The sequence below is a fragment of the Bacillus rossius genome, chromosome 18, assembly GCF_032445375.1.
Source record: "Bacillus rossius redtenbacheri isolate Brsri chromosome 18, Brsri_v3, whole genome shotgun sequence".
In the NCBI taxonomy this organism is placed as follows: Eukaryota; Metazoa; Arthropoda; class Insecta; order Phasmatodea; family Bacillidae; genus Bacillus; species Bacillus rossius.
The window spans coordinates 10,116,770-10,142,134 of record NC_086345.1 but is presented as its reverse complement, the minus strand read 5'-3'; the positions used below and the strand labels follow the sequence as shown (position 1 = coordinate 10,142,134).

Below are 25,365 nucleotides of genomic sequence, written 5' to 3'. Positions count from 1 at the left end.
AATTTTGTGATTTACGTGTTTGGGAATTAGCCTTGAAAAGTGCACAACAAGGTTGCTGCTTGCACCCAAGTCAGGTTCGTTCAGCTGTCTCAGGTCCTGCCCAGTATAGATTTCAAAATCATAGGCATATCCATTCATGCCACCCAAAACAAAAAATTTGTAGCCATACTTATGTGGCTTGTCTGGCATGTATTGCCACAGATGATACTTAGCCTTGGTGGCACACATTTGCTCATCTACAGCCAATCTTTCCTCCAGAGGAAAAGAGGAAAACTGTTTCTTCAACGTGTCAGAATTGGTCTGATCTTGTGTAGCTTGTCATGTCCTTCTTGATTATGAGGCACAAGTGTATCATTGTTATGGAAGTGAAGGTATTGTATTATTATCTCAATTGTTTCCTAAATAATTGGCAGTCCTAAATTTGGGTTACAATAAGTCCTGGTATTATTCTCACTCATTATGCTGGTCAAAATGCATATTCCAAGATATGCTTGTAAATCTGACTTTGTAAAATTGACTGGCTCGTCAGAGTTTACCTGGCAGCTGTACGGTATCGATTCTTCCACAATTTTTTCCTGTAGCTCCTCTGTGAAAAAATATTGGAAATATTGAAATGGTGTGTCCAAATCTAAAATTTCTTGAGGCAGGTCTTCCTTCCCAGTAATCTTCACCTGCTCTTCTGACAAGCCCAGTTCTTTTTATGAAGTTGTGCCTGAGATACTTTCTTTTGACTTTTGTATTGTCTTGTCGTATTTCTTCTTTCATTTGTTGAAGTAGAGGGTCCTGGAATGTCCTCTTCACATGGTTCATCACAGATAGTTTCCTCTGCTACATCCAACCCGAAGAAGTCGTCGTCGAAATGGTGAACAGTTGTATTGTCACTAGTGTTGTCATTGTTGCGATCTTGCTCAGGTTCTTCTGCTTCTTCCAAAAGTCTACAGAAAACTGCATCAAAATTTGATACTGCTGGACGTGCATCACCATCAGCACCAAATTCGTAATTATCATATAGAAAATCGTTCTCATCTTCACTAGATCCAGACATGATTCCAGTTTATTGCCTGGGCCGACTCTGACTACACAAAAAGTAATTTGTTTCTTTGACAAACTGTGTTGTCATTCAAAATAACATACATTTATATGAAGTTGACTTCGACCCAAGTGTCTCCCGGGCTCCTTCAGGCCGTTATGCCTCGTCAGCGCCCTCTCTTGCATTACCAGTGCAGGGTGGTGTTTACGACCAGGGACACACCAGCGTGTGCCCTGGAACGTCCTTAAACGAATACGTGTTTTGTAAATAATTCCTTCTATCTTATAATTATCGTGTCAGTGTATTTCCTGTTGTAAAATACGTTTTGTATAATATTTTATAATGTCATAGTTCTTAACTTGTAACTTGTAAAGTAATTTATAATATTTCATAATTCTTTAATAATTTGCATTTATTTATTTTTGTATATATTTTTCAGTGCCTATGTTATCATGTGGAACCGCAAGCCTGGCCCGCCGCGCGAGTCGCGTCTCTCCCACGCCGGCCCTCTTCCCCTTCCTCTCCACAGCTAACACGGGCGGGCGGCGGAGTGTCAGTTGCTGTCTGGCTGCAGCACGGAGCAGACCTACTTCGCTCCGCTCTGCGAGAAGAAGCACGTTACGGAGTCCGGGTCGCAGCGTGGATGAAACGTTCGTCACCCGACGTGATCGTCCAGGCTGTGACAGGATTTCCAGTAACAAATCTCGTTAACAAGATCGCGTCTTCTTCAATTCGCAATTCGCTCCGCTCAAGACGCACGTTGTGCACGTCTGAACTTTCATAACCAGTACGTTTCGTCACGGGACTGCCTCCGCAGTCACATCGAGTCGCGTTCCAGTTGTTACCAGTATATCTCCGGGAGTCCGGGTCGCGGCGAGGGAGGACTCTCGTCCCGCAACGCGTCGGCCAGGCTGCGATAGGGCTGCGACGGAATAAAGTAGCTCGTAAAAACGGACAGCAACATCTTCTCCTTGCAACATTCTACATTTCCTCTTATCTATACAAATTTCCCTCCCGGTCCAATGTTTCACGGTCCCGGCCACGTTGGCCTGAACTCCACCTTCTCTCCGACTGGAGCTACGCGGGCAAATCAGGGCGAGTCGCAGGACAATTCGCAACAGGGACTTAGGGACCGCAGGCCGAGGCACGTCAAAGTTCAGTATACATTTTTATTACTTGAAATAAACAGCCGAAATGACATATCTTTGTTGGAGTCTCTCAGTACATGGTGTAGCCGAAAATGAACTCGAATTAAAACACAAGTTACATGTATATCCGTTACTGTAATACTTTTATACTATGAAAATAAAATAAAAATTTTATGTTCAAAAATGGCAATGATATTTATTTTTTAAACTTTGCTGATGACAAATTGCAGACTGTAAAAATAAATTAGTATGCCAGAAATTCGCACCCACGAGTCACAACAAATCCAAAGATAAAAATGCACACAAAAAAGGTTTTCATGGTAACAAACTCATGAAAACATTTTTATAGGTCTCTACAGATGTCATAGAACTGACGTCGTCCCGACAATTGCCTCTAAGCCCGTTCCCCACACCGCTAGTACCCGATCCCATTTTCGGAGCGCACCCCTAGCCCGGCGAGAATGAGTCAGGCGAGTGCCTCGGGCGTGACCCCAATAGACTCAAAGAAACTTAAGGACAGGGAACCCCTGGGGCTCGAACCCATAAAACAATTAAGGAAAAAGACATTAGTACAAAATTACTAATTCCCAGATACTAAACAAGTGCGTAGTAGCCACTCCGTGTGAACACCGCACGCCCGGAGAGGTTAACGAACCTCATTAACATTCACTGCGGCCACTGGCCTTAATTAAAGTGCCCGTGACAATGATCAAGTCGGTTTAGGAGAAATCCCACTAAAAAAATTCACAGTGAGACAAATATGTGAATAAATTTACAGTCGCCAACATGATGCCACAATTCAAATAATTAAATACTCTTAAACAATTGTTAAGCCTTAAGCACCCAATTACCAGGTGCTACCTTTTAATTGGGCACCTGGAACGTGTTTTCAGTTTATAATAGAGCAAATTAAGTTAATGTAAATTTTTGGCGCCGGCTCACAAATGAGGTGAAAGTTTCCCTTCCTTGCGAGGAGGCCATGTTCGGTAGTCTCCAAGCACTCCGCGCCGGGTAAAGACGTGTGTCCGTGAGCAGCCCTCCACTTTGTTTCACGGACCGTTCATTTTGTAGTCACTTTAATATCTAAACCTTTTCTTTTTACTTATTTGCTGCTCACGTTGACTCGGCGTGTATTTTGCGGACCCGGGCTTATCCCGACCGTTTTCGTTCGTGGTTCCGCACCACTTCGCGGGCCACGCCACTTACGGCACTTGCCGACTCCAGCCAAGACGCCTTCGCTAGACCGCCGCACATACGCCTGCCGGCTGCAACCACAAGTAAGTGTAAGGTATAATTTAAGGTCACGCTCACTGAGCCACCCTAAGACAGTTAACTTTCGGTACTAGCCGTCTCCAGAACACTCGTAACGTGCTCCACGAGACTTTCGCAGCAAGTTCATTGTGTTATATGTGTGTCGTGTTAATTCTGTAATCAGCGAATGTTAATGTAACTGTACAACGGGTGAGACGCAGCATAGCGCATTCGCATAGTGTTTGTAGCGGTTCTGCCACCGCGTAGAGTACGCATAGGGAGTACCGAGTACCCATGCATACCACCGGAGAAGTCCGTTATTTAAACGTAAATCAACATAACCGGTGTCGCTTACGATTATTTCGCGCCACCCCGTCCACCACACGGCCGAACGGCCTCAGGGAAATACAGGTTAGATTTCAAGCCGCGTACCTGGCGGGGCGCGCGGGGGCAGAGTACTCGGGACCCATCACCAACGGCCTACTGTTCCACTAGCCTGGCGCCCCCCGACACACAAGCATATGTGCATATATATAAATCTGTGTGTCAATACAAGACAAGTATAATAAATAGCAACAACAGTTAAGCTAGTAGCTGCACATATTAATCTAGCGCCACAAGCATTGAGGCCTTTATTTATTTTTATTTATTTATTTATTTGTAATTGTAACATGCCAACCAACAGGACAAAGCCTTTAATGGTTGGCACACAATTAGATACATATACACTCACAATAATAAACATAAATGAAAAACACAAAACAATACAATATAATACATATAAAAACAAAACACACATAACGAAAGACAATAAAACAAAAATCAAACGTTACAATTTAGTCAATACAGAACTAAAACACATATGATCATTAGGAACTAAGGAAAATAATTAAAGTCTTTATCAAATTTATTAAAATTGGTTATTAGCCTAAAGATAATATCATTATTTCTGTTAACTGTACATAAAGTGGAAGTTAAACGACTGTTAAAAGGAGGTACTCTTAAACCGGTGTTGTCAAGTATATATTTACAGTTTAATTTGTTAGTATAACATTTTTTAATAAAAATAAAGTCAAGTAATTCTCTTTGACTTGAGAGAGATATCAGATTGGGTAGAGGAAGTTGTTTTTGAATAATAATATTTATTAATTTATTCTGAATATTTTCAATTTTCATATTATCGCACATATTGATGTTGTTCCAAATTACTGAGCAGTATTCTAGTTTTGACCTAATTAATGCTAAATAAAGTGAGAGGATAGAATCAGTTTTGGTAGCATAACATGTGACATATTTAATTAAAGCTAATGTTCTTCGGGAACTAGAAATTAAATGTTGAACATGTTGGTGAAAGAACAATTTAGAATCTAGAATGATACCTAAATCTTTGAGAGAAGAGGATTTCTGAATTAAGGTGTTGCCCAATTTAAAATCGTATTTGATAGGAAGGTATTTTCTGGTAAAGGATATTATTTTTGTTTTGCCTTTGTTGAGGGTCACAAGATTGGCTTTACACCAGTTATTAATTTCATTAATGTCAGTTTGTAATAATAAAGTCATTAAAAGAGAAAATTTTTCTACTTATTTTTAGATCATCTGCGAATAGAGTGCCAGAAGAATGATTCAGAATTTGAGTAATGTCATCAATAAATATGTTAAAAAGTAAAGGAGACAAGGTACCACCTTAAGGAACTCCAGAACTAGCTATAAAATTTGAAGAATGGGAGTTGTTGATAGATACAAAAAAAGTTCGATTTTTAAGGTAGCTAGAAAACCAATTAATATAATTGTCACTAAGACCAAAATTATGTAACTTGCCTAATAGTAATGAATGGTTTACAGTATCAAAAGCTTTAGCAAGATCAAAATAGCAGGCATCTACCTGACCCCTGCTAATGACTTCATTAAAAATAGGATTGAGGGAAGTAATTAGATTGGTGGCTGTGGTCATTCCTGATCTAAAGCCATGTTGATTACTAGATAAACGATTTTTTAGTTGGAAATTAGTGATTTTAAAAACTATTTTTTCAAAAATTTTAGAGAGACCATTTAATAGTGATATTGGTCTATAGTTAACCACATTTAATTTGCTACCGTTTTTATGAATTGGAATGACCTTTGCAATTTTCCATTTATTTGGAAAAACTTGGGTTATTAAACTAGTATTAAATAAATGTTTTAATAGGGGTACTAATATATTTGAACAGCCTTTCAGAATAAAATTAGGAATCCCGTCGGGTCCTGTAGACATTGAGGGTTTTAGAGCCCTTATGCCCCAAAGCACAAGGCTGTCAGAAACAGAGGGAACAGATATTGTATCAAGGAATGAATTTAAGGTGGGAACTTGGTAATTGACATTAGAGGACACATAAACACTTGAAAAGTATTCAGCAAATACATTAGTCAACACCACTGGATCACTAGATACAACATCATTAACTTTTAACGAATGCTGTTCATGATAACAGTTTTTTATTAATTTGACATAGCGCCAAAACTTCTTAGGGTTGTTCTTGATATTATTGTTAGTGGTTCTGGTCCAATTTATTTTATCACGCTTGATAATATATTTGGTTTGTTTTCGAAAGAATGAAAATTTAGTATAATAGTACATATTTTTGTTTCTTCTGTAAAGTTTGTGAAAATGTTTCTTGGATTTTAAAGCTTGAATTAAGTCTTTTGAAAACCAAACAGGGTATTTAGATGGTTTGCTAATGAAAACGGGGATGAATTCATTAATATTGTGACATATACAAGTAGTTAATTGATCAACAAGATAGTTAACATCAGTAGATTCATAGAAATTTGACCAGTCATAGTTTTTAACAGCATTGTAAAGACCAAGATAGTCACCATTTATATAAGACCTAGAGACTCTAGTAGAACTGACCACATAAGGAATGCTGTCAGATATTTTTATAATTAAGGCAGGATGATATGGGTCTTCAGTGACAAGTGCTTCATCCGCATGAGATACTGAACATTGCGAGATGTTTGTAAAACAAAGATCTAAGAGGTTTTTGGATGATAGGATTGTATTATACTGAAATAGACCAAGACTAGATATACAGTTTATAAGAATGTATTGTGCTTTAGTCTTGATGTGCGTGTGCACGATGTTGGTAGTTAGATTATTGGTCCAATCAACACCTGGGACGTTAAAATCACCAAGTAGCACTAACTCATCTTGATAAGCAGCCAGTTTATCTTCTAAAGTCTCAAAATAAGATGAATAAATATTTGGTGATGTTTGGGGTGGTAAATATATATTGCCAATTATAAAGGATTTATTCTGAGACATTTTAACTTTTAACCAAACAGATTCAATTCCGGGGTAGTCCAGGTGAAAAATAGGCTGAATAGAAGTGAATTTAAACTTATTGACTGCTATCAAAACACCGCCACCACGATCTTTAGAAGTCAGCAAGGCGTCTCTGTCATTTCTGTAGATTGAGTATTGGTCTGTGAAGTAGTGGGAATTAATGCTAAGATCGTTGAACCAGGTTTCAGTTAGACAGATAAAATCATAATTAGAGATAATAATGTTTTCATAGAATTCTTTTGATTTAGTTCTCAGACCACGGACGTTTTGATAAAAAATTTCCAATTCCTTTGAAATAGGATGCACACAAACAAATTACGGTGCTCCTCCTGGCACCGGAGACTGGTTCGTTGCAGTGACACCAGCTGATAAGGGCTTCATGGGGATGACGGTCTTATCAGTGCTGACGGAATTATTTGATGTAGAGTCACTGGTAGCAATTTGTTCCGGGTGGAGTTTACCGTAGAAGGGACTGATTAAGCACCCACTCGGCCAGAATACTATGTTATTTATTCAATTAAAATCTTCTTCAAGTACTACTATGTGAAACAAAGCGTAAGAATCGAATTTGGTTCTAAGTTTCACTACCTTAACATGTGAAAGATTGAGTTCATTAGTTATGTAGTCAACTATCTCGTTTGCTTGAACAGAAGGATCAAAACGAGTAACAAACAGTGCTTTTGTTCTTCTCGGAACAGGCTTGGCGACCGTTTTAAGGGTGGGAATATTCCTTATACCCACTTGCATCTGTGTTTTCTTTCTCCCCGGCTCACGCTTGGACTCTGTATTCGCCTTCATTTTGGATTTTCGTGCATTTTGCACAACGGTGAAGCCGTCAGAGTCAGCATGTTGGTTGGTGTGGTTGTTTTTGGTGACATCACTTTTTTCTTGCTGCGTCAGAAGTAGGTCACTGGACGGACGCCTGTTACCTGAGACGCTCTGTGCTGCTACACGTTCAGTTTTTTTGTCGCTCAAAGACTTCATTAAAGCCTGACTATAAGATATCTCACTTTTATTTATTACAAACAAACTTTCTTTTATTGAGATGAGTTCTTGTTTAATCACAGCCGTTTCAGAGCGGGAGTCGATAAGCAGACACTTGAGTTGAGCGTTTTCGTTTTGAAGAGCATCAACTTTATTGCAAAGCAGTTCAACCTTTTTAATTAAATCATCAAGTTTAAGAGCATCTGGCTTCATTATTTCCAGCTTGGTTATCTCCAACGTGGGTAGTTCCTGAGTTGCACTAGAACTGGAACCAGATTTCTTGGTTGGCGATCTAAACATTTCCGTGTTGACGACCTGCACTGATTTTAAAGAGAGAGGTTCATATTGGGGCAAAAAAACCCGGAAATCAGGTTGATCTAAGATGGACGAATTAATATTTAACACCAACAGACGATGTTAAACCAAAATAGATCGAGATAACCGATGGTAAACGAGGAGCGCGCGCACACACGTCCGTCGGCTATGGACTCCCGGCCGCTAATGATGATTTAGTAGTTGTACAATGGTTATGAAGTAGTGGAGTGAGTTTCTTACAGTGTTTTGTACTTCGGAAATCTTAAAAACTACTTCGAACAGTTAGCAACATCGTAATTGTTGCAACCAAACATTGAACAAATTTTTCCAGCCATAATAAAATACAACTACTGAAGAAAACTTTTAAAAAATGTGAAATAAAAATCGCTAAAATAACATTGTCCCAAATGCTCTTACGCTGTAGGAGCAGGACATGCCAATACATATAATGCGCTGCACAACGCATCGCCTGTTTTTTTGGCGACCTTCCTATATTGTTGTTCTACAAAATTTGCTAAAAGCTTGCCAGAAGCTCTCATCAAACGATTAACTTTTTTATTTTTGTTTGTTATTTACACGTAGTGGCAAATAGTTAATACCTTATTTACTCGCGTAAAGGCCCCGCCCGCGTATAAGCCTCCCTCCTTGTTTTGTAAACATTTTTGAGAAAAAATTTAAAAACGTGTTTTTCTGGATTTATCTGAGGGCAGGGCAGCTTGGCATGCATCAAACAGCAAGCCATGTATTGTGAGCGGCAGTGATACAGAGACTGGTATTATAGTTTGTCCATTCTCAGTAGGACCGTCGTGAGGCATGCCAGACGTAAGCAGTTAGTCCTATCTCAAACGACATAAAGATAAAGAATGCTGGACTCATGCGCTGCCGCTGTGTTGATGTGGAGTGTTGTCGGAGTAGAAGAGGGGAAGTGAAGGAGGAAGGGAAGTGGGTCAAGGATTCTAACACTCCTTTGTCTGGTTGGCTGGCTAGCTGGCAGGAGGGAGGTTAAGCCACGCCTCTGCCTCTCTCCCCTCCTGTCACAGCGCTGCCTCTGCCTCTCTCCCCCCCCTTTCATAGCACTGCCTCTCCCCCCTGCGGAGTCGTTGCCTCTCTCTTCCTCCTGCCGCGTCACTGCCTCCCCCGCCCTCCCTCATTCGAATAAAGACGCACGACTTAAAAAGAAAAATCTATTTTTTCCTCCAAATTCGCGTATAGGCCCCCTCCCCTTTTTTGGAGTCAAAATTTGGGGAAAAAAGGGGGGCCTTTACGCAAGTAAATACGGTATGCTGTATGTTTCCCGCACTGTCCAATATACAGAATATGCCCACGTAACACCCACACAAGCACTCAAAAGTTGTATCGTATTTTTCTTCATGTAGCGAAATATTTAAGTGATATTCGCCCTCAAATTCATCTTCGGTGAAGAATTAGATCTCCATCTTTGATTCAAATTGAAAAGTCAAAATAGATATGCTAAGGTTTTGTAGGGTGCCAGTTCACTGACATTTGCAATGATAAGAGAGGGAGGTAGAAATGTCAACACCACTACGTGACCACACGCAATCGCAGAATGCACACACGCATACTCTGGTTGGTTTATTTATTAGTTTTCCCCTCCTGCATCACAATGCTAGACCAACAAGTCATGTGGGTTGCTGGCATAGACTAGGCCACTGGGCGGGCGTCAGACACAGCACAATGGCATCATCCATGCTGCTTTTCACACACCGCTGAGATATTTTAACTAAACCATTTTTACTTGCTCATGAAGTTATATTAATAAAAAACCAAAGCAGGACAGTTATTTTTACATATATTCAATGACAGAGCAGCTGGCTGTGAATTTTCCTTTAACAAAAAATTAGTGCGGAATTAGAAAAAAAAATTATAGCCAAGTGTAACCTATATTGATCGGAAAGTCGATGCAAGCGTGCTCAAATATGTGCGCGAACTAAGAAATAATAATGGAATAATGGAAATGCCATTTCTTACTGACTGCTCAAGGTGAAGGCCGGGGAATTAGAAAAACACAACAATACTCCTAACAGGCAGTTCGAAGCATTTGTAGGCTGGGTTGTATATTTCCTGCTGTGCAATAATTTGAGTGTATGTAGGACAACTTCAGTGTGTCGAAGGCTTCCTGCAGATTACATAGAAAAAATTGCAAGATTCCCCGTTTTCAGTCCGCAAGCTTGAGATTCTGCATAAAAGCGTACTTAAATTGGTAATGCATACCAGACGCCTGTCTACTTTGATAATACGTTAAAATCTACTTGTTTGGTAGAAAATGCAGAAAGTGTTGCAATAAGAACAGGAAATGAGAAGATGAGATGCATTTTCACGCTGTAATAAAGGCTGACAGAAGTTAACTACTACCACACATTATTAAACATAAAACTTTGCTAAAAAAATTTCTGCGTGGAATGCTTGTATGAATTCAGAAAAAGTGTGGATGAACTAGAAGTTAACGTTGGACTGGGTGAAGTGTGAATGGAATAATCGTTCTAGGGTGTTACTTACACAGCTTTAAAGTTTCCAAGGTCACCTGGTGTATCCAGAGCTGAAAATAATCGAAGGCATAATTTTAGGTGTCCAAATGTAAGTATTACAACCATTTGATGTGTGTGTGAATGTGCCTTTCAAAGACAGTTAACACAGTTATTTTGCAGAATGGATGTCAACTGGTGAACATGCACAATATCCCACAAGAAAAATAAAAAGGAATTGTTGGAAAAAGTGTGCGAGTGGATAATGGCAAGTTGGTACCAGATAAATCTTTTGAACTGGTTGTCAAAGCTTCAGGAAAATGAGTATCTCTATCGCTATTGATGGAAGTGAAGATCACATCTGGCAGCGTGATGGGAATGGAAACGATTCAGAAAATTACCTCGACAGAAATATATTTTCTTCAAGTACGAAAATAAGTGATGCCGAATATCTCTTTTGAGATAAATTACCAGTATGTGTTTTATTTGAACTACCTATTGTGTAATTTTTAATGTTTTCATTTTCTCTCTTCCAGGTTACAATGGAAAAGACACATTAATTACTTCTGATTCATGATGAAAAATTTTTTTTAACAAAATGTTGGATAAATAATTAATTAAAATATTTGGTGTGCTTTTGTATGGTCTGATCTTTTAATTAAACATACTTTCCATGCATCATGTATTATGAAAAAATTAACCTAAAAAATGCTTTTATTGCATAAAAATTGCACCCCTTATTTTCAAACTTGATTATAGTACAGTAAAACTTGTTTGATAAGTTCCCGCACAGTACAAAACCATTTCCCGTCTAATACGATTAAATTTTTCGGTCCCGCCATTTCCTCCATATGTAGCAAGTTATTTTTTCCTATGTAAAAGATTGCCTAAAAATCCTGTACTGGTTTAAAATGAATATTTAAAGTTAAAATCCATTATACATTACATTACAGTGTACTTAATTAATTGAAAGAAATATGAAGTTGGTAGATGTGTAAATTCTTCCGTCACCGCTGTGTAGTGCGTATGAAAAGGTAGCCAGCACTAGTTGGCATCATGCTTGGTTACGTTATTGCCTGTAAAAAGTGTGTACACGTAGTCAAATATCAATATCGATAGCTCGCAGATGGCATGCATCTAGCACACTCTCTGGTGCTGAGAAAACAATATTTGACATCTTTCACTCTTTCGTGATTATTACTCCCATGTGATTTTTTGGTTCCGGGTTCAGTTCCCTTTAAAATACCTGACGTGGAACTGACTCTTAAACTCTTCGGTTTTGGTTCCGGGAAAATTTGTTCCTTTTTGTTACCTCGCGTGGTGATATGTTAATCATGTGGGAAAGAGAAAATACCACACATTCTTTCAATGTTGCCAACATCTTGCAATGTAACAAGGCACAAAAAAGTTATGTAATAGGGTATAGTTACAACATTTTTTTTGGAGAGACAGGAACCGGAACAAGCCATCTAGGTTTCACCTATTTTTTGGCCATAATAATTTAATTGGTTAATTTTTATCTTCGTTAAAGCATTGTATATACATTCATAGAATTCCTGATGTTAATAGTGGCTGGCTGCTACAAACATTTTTCCATGTGTTCTCTGCTTAACAAAGAAGAAGTTTCAAACAATAGCAAAACAGTGATGGCACAAATACTGTTGAAACAATGTGTCATCTTTCACTTCATTTCGTATATTGGTTGTACTGTTTTTTGTCAGTTAGAATGTTACTATTACCTGCCATTTGTACATTAAAGGCCAATTACAATATAAACAAACCACGCAAGTAGGGATGGGGCGAATCCTGATTTCCTCGAATCCGAATCCTAACTCAAATCCTCGACTGGAATTGCCGAATCTCGAACCCAAACCCGAATCTTTTAACAGATGATGTCCACATATCTAATGTAAGTGAGATGTATTCTGCTTGCACTAAAAGTCCTTTGACTTTATCACATGTAGTTTGGTACATTTCTGGTATAGCCTAAGTGTATATAAAGACAAAACAATTTTCTTGAGAAATTTCAGTTTTAGTACAGATTAGCAGTTAGGATTTTTTCTATAAATAAGCTAGAGGTCTGCAATCCTAAGAATTTTACTTCGAGCCGAGCTCGAGCTTTTGTGGTACAGTTACACTTTTGGGAAATTATTTTTATCTTAAACTTAGTATAATGTTTGAATAAAGTATTAAAATGAAGTGGGCTTATTAATTTTGTGTAACTATTTACAGTGTGTGTTTACATTTTGCACTGCTAGAAAAAAATAACATTTTTTTCCATTGAATCTTACCGATTTCCATTGGTTCATTAGTAACTGATATCATCTAACTAACATAACCAAGTATATGTTTGTGTAAATGTAACATATCTTTTGGAAAATTTCATCCTTGTCAATTTTTCTGGAGTCCTTACTGAGCTTCAACAAACTTAACACCAAAAATCATGTTGTTTGAAAAGTACATTCACATTGTTTCAACATTTCCACTTTTCAGCACAATAATTCTGAGAGAGATTGTCACAGAGTCTTATTAAATTCTGTTCTTTAATCTATCATGCAGAACAATAATTTGTTCTGCACGTTCAGGAGTTAAATTAGCTCTACGATTGGAGATAGTGTTTCCAGCAGAAGAGAAGCGTCTCTCGCTGGCAACCTGCGTGGCTGGAATGCTTTAGTAAAATTGCTTAACCTCAAAATTAGTGTCATAAATATCTGTAACTGGTCAGTTTAATCAATTGAAAGTAATAAAAATAAAAGCATTTTACTTCATTCAATTTACACTTGCAAAAAAAACATACACACATAAACCTACATGGAAATTAAAGTCTTTTTCAATATCCTGAAGTCTGAAATATGTTTACTCATGTCATTAAATGTAGAGCTGTATTGAAGAAGCCGATTTTGCCAATATTTAGTTGAATCGGCATTTCTGCCGACTTCCGATACAGTACGCTTGTTAATTTTCGGCCGATATTACTGAAAAACAAAAGAGACTGCCATAACCTAAAAATCCACAAGTACCATTTTCACTTTTCGTAGTAGTACTGCATTCTTTCACATCACATTATTTCTTAGCAACATGTGCCAACCGTATATCAAAGTTTAACATCCTTTTTTTTTCAACAATGTTCTTTAATTTAATATGTCATAAATAAATAATACATTACATCTCGGTTGTTACGGTAACTATAGTGCAAATATGGTAGCTATTATGCTTCTGTAGTAATTATGGTATTCTACAAAGAATCTTTAGTTCTTATTATGGTAATTATCTTAAAATAACTATTGGGTTTGTACTGTAGTTATGGTACATCATCCATATTTCTTCGTATGTTGTTGTTCATTTGTCTTTTCTTCATATCAAATACTGTAGAGGGAGAATACAGGACAGCTCTATACTAATAGCACAGCCGCGCGGGCGAAGAGCGTCAGTGCTGCTACCTAGCGGCTCGGCGTGCATTCCAAGCCTAAAATGTATTAAATTCAACTCGTCATTGCACCTAGACTAATCAACAGATTCTTTTGAAAAAAATTGTGTTGACCCTGGTATTCTTTGCGGCCATGCAGATGTAAATTTATTTGCTGAAAAGTTAGTTGCTTTCGATGTAAAAAATAGTTAACAATGAACAGCATATTTTCAAGGAAAATTGAAGTAAAAAATTTCAAAGCATTCTATTGCTAATCATCGTTCATTTAGGGAATTATCTAATGAATTAATTAAATTATCCAAATTTTTTAGCCACTAAATACTATTGATTTGCTATCGTTCAACAGCCTATTGGTTAAAAGTTTTTTTATGAATATATGCAATATAATGAGTACAGTTGTTCATATAGTGTATAATACGTATATAATAATTATATGTACAGTTAACAGAGATTTGAGTACGATATTATGAAATTAAATAACATGGACTTTTAAATAATATTGAAAATTAAAGGGAGATGAAAAAATACATAATTTCAGTATGACATAAATATGTAGAAGTAGGGTCAGTTGGGGTAATTGTGAACAAATTTTACTAGTTTCAATTACTGATGGCTTTTAGGAGCATATTAACCATGCAAAACCTTTTAGAACCTCCATAAAACTATTGTTTTACTCCAAACCTTCAATTAAAATTGGTTATTTTTGCTGTGGATTAATTATAAAGTAACTAAAATGCTTGTTCATAATTACCCCGGAGACTATGGGGTAATTATGAACATCTTTATCTGTGTACAGATGGTAGACTATAAAAATCATAAAGTTCACACAAAAATATTTGGCAGGGATAAGTTGCAGATATCATTCAAGAGGATAATTACGTTGTTCTTATTTACCCCAATACGAACTTAACAATGATCCAAAGATTACTTTTTTATCAGGAAATTATTTTATTCTATTACAACAACCATAACAACGTGTCAATGGGACAACATTGGATGTTTATTTCATTAACATATTTTATTAAAATCAAGAAGCAAATTACTGAAAATATGCAGAATGAATCAAAATTTTCTAATTTTTACTTCTCTTTCACATTAACACTGCCATTAAACTTGTACACAGATTTTCTTCCTGCTTTTTTGTATTTTGGACACGGCAGAATAGCTTTCACCTGGCTTTTAGTGATGGTGAATTTGTCATTCTCCACTAAAATAAATTGTTTGTATCGGGACAGGTCTCATGGATCAAAAAAATCTTCTGTTCGTTTTGTTTTATCAAGAGGAAACAGCCCAGTTGACTGAAAGCCTTTGACAATGTTGTCCGTTTTCATCTTTGCCCAAACGTTCCCCAGTAATGTCGCGAACTCAGATTTTTTCAGACGAGAAGGACCACTTCCCATCTTGGTTTTACCATGGATAACTAAAACATTGTCCCATTCAGTCTTAACTGGGCCAAATATGCACTTATCTAGTGGTTGAAGACGATCTGTAAGGTGGCTGGGAAATTTTATCAGCTCCACATTGTTGAAGATTGCCTGCTCGATAATGCGAATGCTTGTATGGCTTTCATAACCATCATAAAAAAGAAAAGCAGTTTTATGTGCCATGTTTTTCTTTTTACGTATTTCATTTACATGGGTGATGAATATCTTGACGTCAGCCGGGGCTACGCCCCATGAGCCTAGTCAGTCTCCGTTTCCTCAACATCCCCCTCCCCTTCCCTGGCATTTGTACCGCCATGTACGTAGTCGTGTGTTTGAATTGCGCGCCACGAACTACCACAAGAGGGCGCTTAGAAGCAGTGCGGCGACCCCTAAAATTGCTACGTTTTAATATTATTTGTAAACCTTTTTGTTTGTTTTCATTCATCTTTGCCCCAGTGTTATGCAGTTTACTTGTGTATTCTTTAATTTAAATACACTAGAGTCCCGTTATAGCGAGGTGTCACGGTTCCGGGTTTGATCCTCGCTATAACCGTGTCCTCGTTATAACCGAATTGGACAAATTTTGGGCCCCAAAAAATAAAAATTAACCGAAAATAGCATAAATATTGTGTTTAAACCTGTATAATTGGAAAATAACAGGTTATATTAACGAAATCTTAATTTCTGTGAGTAGATGTGTGAATTCTCTTTAAAACGATACCCCATAAGTACGGATGCAATCACCGATTGCGTCAAAATAACCAGAATGGAATACCCTACCACGCCACGTAAGTATAGCATCTCAGCCCGCGGCCGACGCAGCATTGTCCTGCTATCTATTGTCGACGCGGGCTGTCTGCTGGCGGCCATGTTGGTTCGGGATGTAGTTAACAGGTGGTGCTAGTGTAGCGCGACGATTTAGCAGGAGTGCGGCAACGCACGTACGCCTCAAACGAAATAGTCGCTGTAAAACTATACTTTTTTCATTTAAAGAAACCTGTCAACTTTTTTAGAAAATAAATTAGTGATTAAACTCAAACCATCACCACCCCTTTCCCGGACAGATACCCCAACAACTGACCGAAACAAAAGTTACAAGAAAACTGTCCTAGCGATTCGGAAATAAATACGGTAGTGCCTACTAGAGGTGTAAAAGTAACGAAAAAATGTGTACCCGAATGTATTCGTTACTATCGTTACGTTACTCATTACTTCTGATACCGCATAACATGCTGTTTTATGTTGCAGCAACGAATCCAGTCGTATTGCGTACGCGTACAGTATGACGTCGCGTAAATAATAATAAATAGAATATAAACAATTAACAATATTTGATAATTAATAGTTTTTGTTAACCAAGAAACAATTAAATCTCATTAGAGCGGCTTTCTAATATTATCTCTTTTAAGATAACAACCAAAAAAACGTGAAAATACGTGATTATAAAAACAAAAACATACATAAACTTGGACGACGAATTTCCAAATTATACTTTACTTAATAAACAAACCTCGATCTTTGTAACGTAAATTCATCTAATATGCGCTCGCATGCGTAAAACATACGAAAAATGCGAGTAACGAGATGCATTCGTGTGTAACGTTTCGTTACTCGTTACTAGATGGCGCACCCGTTACTCAGTACCGAATACATACGGTTTGCTACAGCTCTAGTGCCGACGGAAGTTTGATAAAAGAAAGAAAGGACGGGATTCTATTTTTAAAGCCACGCACTTACGTGGCGACTGCAAGGCTGAAGAATGTGACAGGCGTCAACGGCAGGATGTCTAGTGGCGAGCGAAAGGGGTGGAGATAAAGCAGACAAATAACAAAAGCGCGCTTCAAGCGATCACGCCGTAAATTCCTCAAAAATACCTCGTTATAGCCGTGTTCTCGCTATTACCGTGCTCGCTATAACGAGATTCTACTGTATGTTACTTGAAAGAACCACAGACGTTGCCCGGGCGGACCCGAATAGGCACGGACTTGGACGAGAGTAGGAATGTTTTTATATAAATTATCATTAAATAAGTAAATATTAACGAACTTTAAATTGCCAGTAATTTTTACATATTTTTTAATGTTGATCTGTAATTTGCTTAACTTTCGCCGGGGCACGGAATCGTAGGATGTAATAACGGTAATTGTGTTGGCGCGAAGGGCGCCATGTTGCCACCTGCGAGCGATGAGCTCGGCCCAGTCCATCTTCATCACTGACCGAGAGCAGACGCGCCAGCACCCCGGGGACCTCAACCATTGTGCATCACTGACCAAGTAATTCTGTATCGTTAATTCTTTCTAAATCTCTTTCGTTCGTTATCCTCGGGGCAGCTCTCGGTCAGCGGGCTGCATAATTAATTAAATTGTCTCAGTCGAGTTTTTTAACCATCGTGTAATAAGCATACTTTGTAGCATGGCCACGTGTGTGGACCATGCCTTCACCTAAGTCGATTCGTGCCTCAGGCTTTTTAACCGTGTAACGTGTAACGGGCGTGGAGAGAAACGTGCTAGTGAAATTAAATCTGGGTATAAATATAAACTGAGTAATTTATTTAACCACGTGGTGAGTGAGCCTACTTAGCCTAGGAGTGTGGCGTGCCCGACGCCTAGAGCGGGCCAGGTCTGGGTAGGTAGGGTAGACAGGGCTGGTAACTCGTCCCCACTTGGGCTACGTAACGCCCTGAGAGAGAGACTAGGCGGGTCCACGTGCCCTTCCACGTGGTGGCGCCCATGTTTAACGTCTTAAAATCGCCGGGAACGTGCGAGCAGCCCTCAATTTTAGTGAACCATTCATAAAACGAGACCTCTTCCATCCACCCGTTAGTGGTTGCAGCATACATAGTTCCAGGATATGGTTGTGGTGATATCCACCATTCATGAACAGCTTGTCCCTTGTATACTATGAGAGAGGGTAGAACCTCACCATTAGCAGAAACGCATGCAAGTACTTCCAGAACCATCGGAAACCCTGCTGAGAGGTTTCCCATTTTCCCCTATTCCTCTCATGCGGGATGGGTCGTTAGGAAACCCACTTTCATCTGCATTAAAAGTGAAGCTTCCTGAATCATCTTCTACAGAGTTTTTTTGCATAAGCATTCTAACCATCTCAAAAAAATGGTAAACAACAAACGGATCCCTTGCATTCTTCCGTGCTTTTTGCAAGTGTTCTGGTTTTTTTTAGCGAAATGTTAGGATGTCGCTTCATAAACCCATAGTACCAGTCTTCACCTGGCTTACCATCTTTAAATCGGACATTTAACTCGTTTTTTGCTTATTACCTATTCTATGTTATGTAATGTGAGGTTATGTTTTTGATGCTACCATGTTTAATAGTTAAAATCTCTGTAAATTAATAGGTAATGCTCAAAATTTAAATTTTGCAAGCAGTAATGTCTAAATGTATGGCCTACCATGCAACAAAACACAAAAACCAACTGTTCATAATTACCCCGTATGATGAAAAGTATGGGGTAATTATGAACATGGTTCTGCAGGTCCTTGAAAATGTGTTGTAGCAAAATATTATTTATATTCTGTTATAGTAAACATATATTGTCAAATATTTACTAAAACAAAGAATTAACTTGTTTTAATATGATGGAAACAAAGGATATTCACATACACTAAAAATCTGTTTATCACTTTAAACTGTAAGATATTTGAAATACACAAACCATGCAGCTAACCTCAAAGAAAAAATGTCGGGAATGTTATAATTCAGTAAACAGGAATGTAAACATTTGATTTCAACTTCCTTTTAGTATCAGGCACTGTCACATGAGCGCTAGTAGCGCTTGTTCACAATTACCCCGTGTTCATAATTATCCCAACTGACCCTACATAGCATTTGACACAATGTAAATAAACAATATAATCCTTAAATTAGAACTTACAATCGCACCATCTTAATTAGCTACCATAAATATTAAATATGTATTAATACCTCGTTACTTTAAAATAATATTTAAATAAATGCATTATTACAATGGTACGTACCAGAGCTAGAACCAGTTTTACAAGATTCACTTTCATTGTAAATGAAAAAGGCAAATAATATACAAGAGACGAATATGCTTGTACAATTTTATCCAGCTGTACCTAAATAGGTAGCAAGAAGTTTATTTTCCCCGATCATACCTTATTATAACCACTGATATGCTAGATATTCCATACAGTTTACATGTGCATGACTTTTGCTTTTTTGTTTTCTTTATTCCGGGTTCTCCCACATTCATCGTAAAACAAATATTTTAATGTCATAATCAATTGTTTTATAAAAGGTGTAAACGATGCTTTTGCGAGGAAATACATTATCTGAAAAGGAATTGTGTGAAAATAAGAAGAAGAAAACAAAGCATAAAATCACTATAATATCAACAAACCAAGAAATAAGGCATATTTAGTTAACAATGAAAGCGGGAAGTGGGAAATACTACAACTCACGAGAGTATGTTTTTCTAAAATAAATATTTTGACTTGGGGAAAATTTTTACGTTCTATAAGGCAATAGAATTTAAAAAAAAAAAAAAATATTTAATAATAATTCCTTTCAATTCTGACTGTTACTCTTTGTACTTCAGCGAGTTTAGTTTCAGAGGTTTTCGTATGGCGCGGCCGTGGTCGCGGCAGCTAGGGGTAGTCATCACGCCGAGCCGCGAGAGCGCAGCACCGTCGGTTTCTCGCGAAAACGAGCGAGCTGTCCTGTATTCTCCCTCTACAGTATTTGTTCATATTTACGTGCGCCATTATTTGAGACAGGAAGTTTCAGAAAAAATTTTAACGGACTTTATATCACACATTTAATGGCGTAAATGATGAGACCTCGGGCAATTTAAAATAGAGGTGGGTTGTTACAGCAATTTTCGGTATCTGTTCCAACCTGATACTGATACAGTAATGTAATTAGTTACAAGTCTCTGATATTTTTGTATCAGAGCAGTAGCGGTCCCAGGAAGCGACAAGGTATCAGCATTCTCGTTACAGGGTACACATCCTCCGTGCCATCATCACCAGCGTAAAAAGGTATCGGTGTCTGATACATTATTTATCACGCCCGGTAATTCTCTACCTCTGTTACTCTCATGCCCGCCTGATACAGCCAGTATCAATCAGTTCAACATTCACTGCAGTTCGTCCTGGTCGTCTATTACCACGTACATTGTTGCGGGCTGTCATGCTTTGTAGTTAGTATCTTTATAGTGAAATAAGGAATGGATATGTGCAGGGAAAAGAATTCATTTGTGTGGAATTTTTTTACGGAAAATAATGAGTTTGCTAATTGTAATTTGTGTAAACAAAAACTGAGTTATAAATCATCATCGACTAATCTGAAAAAACATTTGAAACGTAAACATTGATATAGTATGCTCACTAATGTACGTATCTGTTTTTTTTTTTATTTTTAATTTTTGATAAAATCGTAATCTTTAAATGTATGAAAACACTAGTTACTAATAGTTTTCGGAAAAAAAATCCATATGTTGATTACATCTGTTATTAGTGTCAACTGAGAATTTATTTGTATTTTCATAGCTGTTAGGTGCACAAATATAAATATTATATCTTGTATTAATGTACTTTTTAATATTAAAATTTCATTAGTTTTATTATTGAACGAGACTGTGCACGCACTGCGCACTGAGCGTTTTTTGATGTGGGACAATAACCAAACGACTCGTAACAATTTCGCTTTGCGCCTTTCCTTCCACGCCTTCCCCTGCGCTTCCTCCCCTACATTACTTCCCTTCTTTATCCCTTATTCGTCGTTCCTGCTCCCTCCCCTTTCACAAGCTCCGCCCAAGTGACCGTCATCTGCGATCGGGTTCTGCGCACATTGGCCGTAGTGTTGTTCCAGGCGAATTCTGAACTAATACTAAAAAACTTGATACTTTTCAAGTGTACTCGTTTGATGTTCCTGATACAGGCGTGTATCAGTTCCAAAGAATCAGGTTGATACTTTTCGACCCACCTCTAATTTAAACGCTTTATACGGAAAAACCTACCATGCGGGACCTCGTAAGTGAGTTTTACTGTATTTTTTTTTTCCGTAAATAGTAAAAAACCGAATCCTTTGACAAATCCTATATCAGACCTGCCGAAGCTTCGAATCCCCAGGATTCGGCGGATATTGGATTCGGTCGCCCCATCCCTACACGCAAGCATACTGTACGTTGTAAAACTACCAACATCAAAACTGAATACAGGAATTGTAAGAAAAATATAAAAATTATTTTCAATTATATAAATCATAAAATTAGAAAGTATCTTTGCTATCAGGAATTTGATGACAGCAAAGGTTTGAGGTTAGTTTTAAAATACTCAAACAAATTAAGTTTTAGGCTAAGGTAAAGAGTAGGTACGCTTCTTTTCTGTGGTTTTTATTGTTTTCAATAATTAAATATTGAACCAGTAAACTTCATTCATATTTAGTGTAGCAAAATAGATTATTTTTTTCATTTACAAGAACCAATACTGGAATCGAGAAACGAGGTTCTTGATGTAAACCCGAACCGCATTCGAACACAGCAATAAAGCCCTGAACTGGACAGCCCTAGTAGTTAGTGTGTATCAAAATGACAAAAGTTATAAGTATAGGATACCCTAAAAACATTAGGACATAATTTTCATTGTCAAGTTATTCTAAGCAGATGCTAAAAATATTTTTGTTTTGTAGATTGTATGCATTTTTAAAATTTTTATTTAAGCATACATTCAAGTAGAATTATATTTTCAATAAGAAATTTAAACTTCTTAGGCCCCAGTTATCATAAGAAAATGTTACCATTGGTCACTTTATTCACATTAAAAATTTTTTGAGACAGTCCCTTGAAAAAGTCTTAACAGAGTTACACTGTACTAAAAGTGTGACGACTATGTGATAAAACATGGTAGTAACAAAAGGTGGAAATTCACTTTGTTCTTTAGATGTGAATCATTTATTAATGTAGATTTTTCTTTAATTTCACCGATTATCATTATATCTAATAAAAAGGTTGTAATACCCACGAAAGGACGATACCAGAGACAGGCACTCGCGAGACACACTTTTTCTCAGTTAAATGTACAGCCAGCCATATGAAAGTATGTTGAGATCATTAGCCAGTTAGAAGGTAAATTATATGTGCTCAGTTTTATCTCTGAGTAACATGAGCTAGTGGTTGGCTGTCTGAAACAGAGGTAAGGACAGTCCTCTGTGATTGGTAGCTACGACACTGCACTCTGTAAGAATTTTGTGAAACTACTTTAAAGATTATACACGACCCTTCAAATCACTTCTGAGCAACTAACCAGCACTTTCTCTTTAGCAAGTCATTTATACAACTTGCATTTTTGTAAACTTAAGTGATACTGAAAATAATACAAAAAAAATTAAAAATTTAAAAATGGAATATTTGCTTCAAAGAAAAAGTCTGTTTGCGCATAGCCCTAGTGTCTGACTGAAGATACACCTTACCCAAGCATATTCATGTCAGTAAAATAAACAAAAATTAAAATAATTGCATGTAGCCATAATTTCTTATAAAGTACACTTTGTTTTTGTATTCAGATATTGCAATATGTAACTTAGACATGTTAACTAATGGTCACTATTCAAGTAAAAAAATGGCTGCAGCCCCCATCACTAACCTCCTTTGGATCGGCAACAGGAAAAATACTATAATACATATATATGAAATGTTATACAGTAGAATCCCTCCTGAACGACCCCCTCTGGAACGACCATTCCGTAAGAACGACCAGTTTTCGAGGAACCGTGAAAAAACTCGGAAAAAAAAAAAGAGTAAAATCGGATGAAAAACAAGTGCGCTACACACTATGTACGGCGCTGCGCGTCACGTTTTTCTTGGCGAGCGCTGTACTGTTGGCAGGCGCACGCATGGCTAAAAATAGATACCACCCCTCCAGAGTCCAGACTGGCCACCCTAGCGATAACGGTAAACAGTGGTGCGCATGCGCATTTCTGTTGCCGTCCCGTGTCTTTGTCTTGTGGCTTGTTAGTGTGATCTTGCTCGCTGTTGGATACGCTTCTTTTGCTTGTTGATTCGGATATTTCTTGGTTTTTATTATTGTTGACGACTTATTACGCTTTGTTTCTTGGACGCCGATTTGGTTAGTGGTTTGATTTTGTGAATTTTGTATATTGTTGACGACACACGCATTTGTTTTTGGATTTTGATTTGGTAAAATTATTGGCTTGATTCTATGAACGATCGTTGACGACACACGCAGTTTTACACGGATTTTGATTTTTTTTTTGGGATTTTCGTTTCGCATTTGTGATAATAAGTGCCAAGCAAAATACACTTTCGCTAATGAAAAAATATGAGATCATCCAGCAAGTGGGTAAGAAAACAATTTCCAAGACTAAGATAGCGCAGCAATACAACATTCCGAAGTCTACTCTCTTCACGATTCTCAGACAGAGAGAAGAAATTGTGAATGCAGTACAGAAGCAATTCCGCAATGTGCAACTGAAAAATTTGAGGGGCGCGACGTACGAAAACTCGGCCGCTCTATATTTCAAACCACCCAGTTACGTAAACGTTAGCACGATGTTATTTTAAAGCTGCCCAAATAACGGACGGTTCTTTCCGTGAAATGGCCGGGAGGGGGGGGGGGGGGGGGGGGAATTGGCCAAAAATTGCCCAAATTCTCTGGAACGACCCTTCCGTAAGTACGACCGTTTTTTCAGGAACCGTGAGGGGTCCTTCCAGCGGGATTCTACTGTACCAGATAATTGTATAGTATGATATTTAAAATACTAAAATAAGTAAGTGTAACAAGTATTCTCTTTATTGGATTGGTTTTTCACGAGCGTGTATACGAGTGTGCTGCCTCAGAGAACTAGCCTGGGTAAACTTAGCAGAACAAACTGAACATGAGAAAGGTTTATCTCCAGTATGTATGTGAGTGTGCCGCTTCAAACTGTCAGCCACGGTAAACTTAGCAGAACATACTGTACATGAGAAAGGTTTTTCTCCAGTATGTATAAAAGTGTGCCGCTTCAGAGTACTAGCATTGTTAAACCTAGCAGAACAAACTGTACATGATAAAGGTTTTTCTCTAGTATGTATATGAGTGTGCTGCCTAAGATGACTAGCCTGGGTAAACTTAGCAGAACAAACTGAACATGAGAAAGGTTTTTCTCCAGTATGTATACTTGTGTGCTGCTTCAGATGACTAGCCTGGGTAAACTTAGCAGAACAAACTGTACATGAGAAAGGTTTTTCTCCAGTGTGTATAAAAGTGTGCCGCTTCAGAGTACTGGTATCGTTAAACCTAGCAGAACAAACTGTACAAGATAAAGGTTTTTCTCCAGTATGTATACGAGTGTGCTTCATTAGATGACTAGCCTGGGTAAACTTAGCAGAACAAACTGTACAATAGAAAGGTTTATCTCCAGTATGTATACGTGTGTGTTGCTTCAGATTACTAACTTTGCTAAACCTAGCAGAACAAACTGTACATGAGAAAGGTTTTTCTCCAGTGTGTATAAAAGTGTGCTGCTTCAGAGTACTAGCATTGTTAAACCTAGCAGAACAAACTGTACACGAGAAAGGTTTTTCTCCAGAGTGTAGACGAGTGTGCCGTCTCAGATGACCAGAACAGCAAGACTTAGCAGAACATATTTGACATGAGAGAGGTTGTTTGCCTCTATGTGCATTAGTGTTCTGCTCTGATGGTGTATAAGTGCATGAACTATCCTGTATGCTAACACAATTATCAGTAGATCCAAGGTAACTTGTTGTGCAGCTTGATAATTTTGTGCAGTCAGTATTAGTCACTTCTGGCTTGATTAAGCTGCTGGTGTCTGGTGAGTCTTGGGATCTGTGGCCCATGCATCCTGATGAAGTGTTGCCATGGTAACCCACACAGCTGTGTGGTTCATTCCATCCAGCTGCTGTGGCTAGAACAGAAACAAGAACAATTTATATGTTAAGAAAGAGAAACATGAACAACAATTAAAGGAAAACTCATGTAA

The 25,365-nt window shown here is 37.9% G+C and overlaps 2 protein-coding genes across 20 annotated transcripts in view; one reads left to right on the top strand and one right to left on the bottom strand.

Annotated features, from left to right (window-relative positions):
• Window positions 1–25,365, top strand: part of LOC134541305 (gastrula zinc finger protein XlCGF57.1-like) — a 531,604-nt gene that overhangs the window by 401,572 nt on the left and 104,667 nt on the right. Inside the window, exon 6 of one of the 19 annotated variants that reach the window (XM_063384658.1) lies at window positions 1–25,365. This exon is cut by the window's left edge and continues 16,815 nt beyond it. The exons of the other annotated variants lie outside the window; for them this stretch is intronic. The gene's annotated coding sequence lies outside the window, so the exon portion shown is untranslated. 19 annotated transcript variants of the gene reach the window in all.
• LOC134541306 (oocyte zinc finger protein XlCOF6-like) overlaps window positions 23,542–25,365 on the bottom strand; it is a 57,451-nt gene continuing 55,627 nt past the window's right edge. Inside the window, exon 7 of the mRNA XM_063384670.1 lies at window positions 23,542–25,290. Within this exon, the coding sequence (XP_063240740.1) occupies window positions 24,176–25,290 (1,115 nt within the window). The 3' untranslated portion in view covers window positions 23,542–24,175. The remainder of the gene's footprint in view (window positions 25,291–25,365) is intronic.